Genomic DNA, 4516 nt, shown 5'->3' on the forward strand with positions numbered 1-4516 from the left:
GATCAGTGACTCCCCCACTTTATCCATATCACCACACCCGTGATCAGGGACACCCCCACTTTATCCGTATCACCACACTTGTGATCAGTGACCCCCCACACACACACTTTATCCATATCACCACACCCCATGATCTGTGACTCCCCCACTTTATCCACATCACCACATCTCCATGACACACTTTATCCATATCACCACACCTGTATGATCAGTGACACCCCCCTCACTTTATCCACATCACCACACCCTGTGATCAAGTGTGAGCTCCAATTGTCCAGAAAACCAAGTTCCCGGGACCTAGATGCATGTGGCCTCCAAGGCTGATGGGCACCGCTCAGACGGTGGCCAGGGTCCAACCTCGGCTGACTATGTGCTGGTGGCCCTGTTGGAGATGAAGTAGCATGAGACTTTCAGAAGGCAAGCGCCTCCCACGCAGACATGGCACAAATGCACGGTGTGCGTGTCTGACATCCATGTATCACCAACGAGGTAAGTGTGATGTCATGGGTCCTGCCTGTAGGGATGTCTTCAGGGGGGTGGGGGACTCAGGCAAAGAAGCTAACGTCGTCTGCGACAGCTTGCGGCACTCTGGGTGACCCGGTGGCTCTGTGGAGTCCCTCTGTGGGAATAACTCACTTTTAAGTCACCATTGTCTCAAGAGTGGATTCCTCCCCAAGAGCAGGGTCCTGGCAGGGGGGCTGGGGTGGCGTTTACATCCGAGTCCATATGGTAGGGTCTACCTGGCGACTGTTGTGCAGGGCCAAAGCTTGCCCACCCCAAAAGAGATTTTTTACCCTGGCCTGGCTGGACACTAATTTCCACACACGTTCCTTTTCATACACGTCAAGTGTGTGTCTAAGACAAAGGAAGGCTTCTTGGATCCTGAAAGCCCACACCTTCGGAAGGACCGGTAAAGTAGCCTGGGGGTCCTGGAAGCACTGAGTGCAGGATGATGATGATGATGAAGAAGGGGCCCTGCCAGGCCACTCTCCATGTCCGCAGAGCGCAGGGCATCTCGGAGGGTGGGTCTGGTGCTGGCTGCGGTACTGCCCACAGCAGCCAAAAGGTGGAGACATCGAATGCGGAGCAGCAGGCGGGGTCATGCAGGCCCAGCGTGTGGCCGCCAGCAGCAGGGAAGGGAAGTTCTGAGCCCAGCTGAGGACGACAGCAGCTGGCCCAGGGGACGAAGCCAGGTGCGGAAGGGCCAGTACGGGGCACTGCCCTCTGAGAACAGAGACCTAGACTAGGCAAATGCCCAGGGACCGAGGCTCAGCAGTGGCCACAGGGGGCCAGGGTGCAGAGCTGGGGTGATGAAGAAGTGGTTCTGGCTTCAGAGGCCAGTGACACTGCGTGCCACGGTCATGGTTTGGGGGTGAGAACGACATATTTTGTAATGTATCCTCTACTACAGGTACTACATATGAAGAGGCTGTAGGGGAGGAAGAGGAGGGAGCGGGAGGAGGGGAGGGGAGTCAGCAGAGGATAGTTGCAGGGCAGACCTGCAGAAGGGATTTGTCCAGTCGGCCCCAGTGGTGGACTGGGCTGGGCCTCAGAAGGCTTGGCGACACCCCCCCTCTCCCCTGGGGCAGGCTGGCAATGTGGTCTGAGTCTCAGGTGTCAAGGGGGCAGGGTTCCTAAGCCAGTCTGAATTCACCCCTGTCCCCACGGAGAGGCTGCCTAGGCCTAGGGAACAGGCCAGCAGCAGGCCGGCCCACAAGACGTCTCTAGAAGCCTCCATCCGCCCCCAGGGACCCAGAGCTGGACCTGCAGGCAAGAGGCATGCCTGCCAGCCCACTGGCTGCCGCACGAGCAGCAGGCGTCCACCGCCTTTGCAGCAGCAACACCTGGACACCTCGGTGACTGCCTGGGGGCCTTGCCCCTGGACGCCCAGAGGCACCACTGACCCAGACTCCCAGGCTTTGCTCCTGCCTCTGGCCACAGGGAGGCTTGTGGCAGGGCAGGAGCAGAGGGTCAGGGCACACCCACTGCCAGCCCGGCCCAAGGGGGCAGGGTCCCAGCAGCCTCAGACCTGGCAGCCGCTCCAGCCCTCTCCCTGAGAGTAGAGTAACTGGACCACACCTGGAGCACCTCTCAGAAACGCCACCCGCTGTGCCTCTCCAACCAGCTCCTCAGCTCACTGCCTGGAGTGGGGTGTGTGTGCCTGATCAATGAGCCAGTCGATATCACAAAACCGCGCCAGCGGCAACAAGGAAAACAGGGAGGGGAGGGAGGGGGCGCCCACGCAAGACCAAGACCCTGGGCTCAGTTCCCCACAATCAGCCTCTAAGGGGGGCTGTGGCCACGCTCATGCACAAGCACGCACACACTCCCCATGTGTGTGCGCACAGACACACACACACACACACACACACACACACACACACGAAAACACCATCGTCCGGCAGGAGCCCCCTCCTCCTCTGTCACAGGGGCTAGCAGAGCCCAGAACAGAGTTTTGGGGAAAATCACTAGCCCCAGGCTCCTTTGGCGACGAAAGGAGATGGGTACTGGGGTGGCCCATGGTCAGCCGGGATTCCATACCATCCCCAGGTCCCTGTCACAGAAGTGGCCATGGGCCCCTGGAGCTGGGCGCAGCCTTCAGCAGGAGTGTCTCCTGTTGTCGCTGGGCTGTCAAGAAGGCGCATGCCACACAGGCAAACGGAGTCCCCGGGCTGACGGACTGCGTCCTCAGCAACATCGTCTGCTCCCCCGGCACTTCCAAGCGGGAATAACTCAGGGACCAGAACGTCAGACATGAAACACTTGCTGAGACAGTCTCCCTCCGCATTATTTGGGTGAGGTGACACCGGAATTCTAATTGGTTGCCCCGGAAGGGCTCCGCCTTACTCACAAGGGATACGGGTTCGGAATCCTTTGGCACCTGTGGAGCCAAAGGGCCCTCAGGTCAGCCTGTGGGCACCAAGGGAGCACGGGTCCACACTTCCCCCCGGAGTGCACGGGGTCAGAGGGCAGACAAGCCTGGCCTCCGCCTTCGGAAGAACATTTATCTCCACCAAGGACACGCTGTCTACACCCCACCCCCACGCGCCCCTCCTACCTTTGAGGAGCTTCTCTCCTTCCAGAACATTCTGGGAGACGAATGCTGTGTATCCGTCTTCTGAGAATCCAGCCTTGCAAGTCCTTCTGGCTGTAAGATCCCCACTGTGGGCCTGAGAACAGGGAGAGGGGCATTAGCCTGTGCTCAGGAGACTGGACACAGCAGGTCTCTCTGCCTGTGGTCTGGGGATATGAGTGGAGCCCCAGCCTGGAAACTGCCTCCCTCCCTCTCTCCCGGTTCAACAGAAGGAGGTGTGGAAGCGGACAATGCAAGGCAGACTGACTGGGCAGCAGGGGCGGAGAGAAGGGTTGGGGAGGCAGCAGCTGGAGCCCCTGTGCTGCCCATGAAACCTGGGGGGACTGTGGGCTCCCCCACAAGAGGTGGGGAGGGGAGGGCGATGTGTGGACCAGCCTCTGGGCGGAGACAGTTCACCCTTTCCTTGCCTTGGATGAGGTGGGGCTAGGGGCTTTGGAAATCCCCTTGGGGGCGGGGGCAGGGGAGAAGGGTCAGTTACTGACAGGTGCTGGGAAGAGACCAGCTCTACCAGGAGCTGCGGACCTAGGTGGCCTGATTAAGGAGGTGGTGGGTGGGGGTGTCCGCCTCCGCCCCCACTTCCTCCAGAGCTTGTCCACCCTTGAGCCATCCCCAGTCCATTCAGGGAGGGGCTCCTCCGAGGGAGAGGGCGTCACCAGCCCCTGGTCCACAGAGCTCGCTGGCTAGCTGGCGGGCCTGGGAGTGCCAAGCAAGACAGGGGAGGGGAGAGGCAGAGGGGTCTTGGAGTGAGTGAAAGACCCCCACCCCCTACCCTCCACCCCTTAGGCTGCCAGCAGAGGCAGCTTGGAGAAGTGAAGGGAGAAGTCGCATTTACACCAGGAAGCCAGCCCGCAGGAGTGGAGCGAGCGTGGCCATCACCACCGCTCCAGCCCTGAGTGGGGCCACCGCCCGGCTAGGGCTTCAGAAGCCTCTGGCTGAGATGCGGAAGCCCCTCAGTGCCAGTGCGAGGTACACAGAGGACCCAGCGCGGGCGCAGAGTCCGGCCGGGCGACCAGCTCCGACCGACCGCGGCTTGTTCCAGGAAGGAAGCTCCAAAAGGCGCCGGGTCCCGGGGAGGCTCCAGTGGGCACGAAAGTTTCGCCTGCCCTGGGCGTGCTGTGCTCCGGGTCCGCCCGAGCCCAGTGGCCTCGCAGTGGCCGCGGGCACTTGTTTATTTCCGAGCAGCGAGGCCGAACGGCCACGAGAGGGGGTGCCTGCAATCCAGCCGCCCCTCCGCCTCCGCCCGGCGAAGCTCCGAGCAGCACTCGCGGAGCCCCCGCGGGCCCTGCACCCCCAGGCGCAGAGCGCGCTCCAACGCGACTCCGGGGCTCGCAGGCGGAGGACCCGCGTCGGCCCGAGACTGCCAGGGCCAGCTCCCGGCCGCGCTCTGAGCCCAGAGTCCCTGGCACTCTGCTCCGGCCCGAA

The 4516-nt window shown here is 61.7% G+C and overlaps 1 protein-coding gene across 1 annotated transcript in view; it reads right to left on the minus strand.

The window, feature by feature from the left end:
• CDH4 (cadherin 4) overlaps nt 1–3967 on the minus strand; it is a 288289-nt gene extending 284322 nt beyond the window's left edge. Inside the window, exons 1-2 of the mRNA XM_030887496.2 lie at nt 3929–3967; nt 3059–3170 (exon numbers count right to left, since the gene is read on the minus strand). Of these exons, the coding sequence (XP_030743356.2) occupies nt 3059–3170; nt 3929–3967 (151 nt within the window). The remainder of the gene's footprint in view (nt 1–3058; nt 3171–3928) is intronic.
• Nucleotides 3968–4516: the final 549 nt, after the last annotated feature.

This window comes from Echinops telfairi, unplaced genomic scaffold, assembly GCF_000313985.2.
Source record: "Echinops telfairi isolate 266 unplaced genomic scaffold, ASM31398v2 ScPeMD7_7414;HRSCAF=8452, whole genome shotgun sequence".
In the NCBI taxonomy this organism is placed as follows: Eukaryota; Metazoa; Chordata; class Mammalia; order Afrosoricida; family Tenrecidae; genus Echinops; species Echinops telfairi.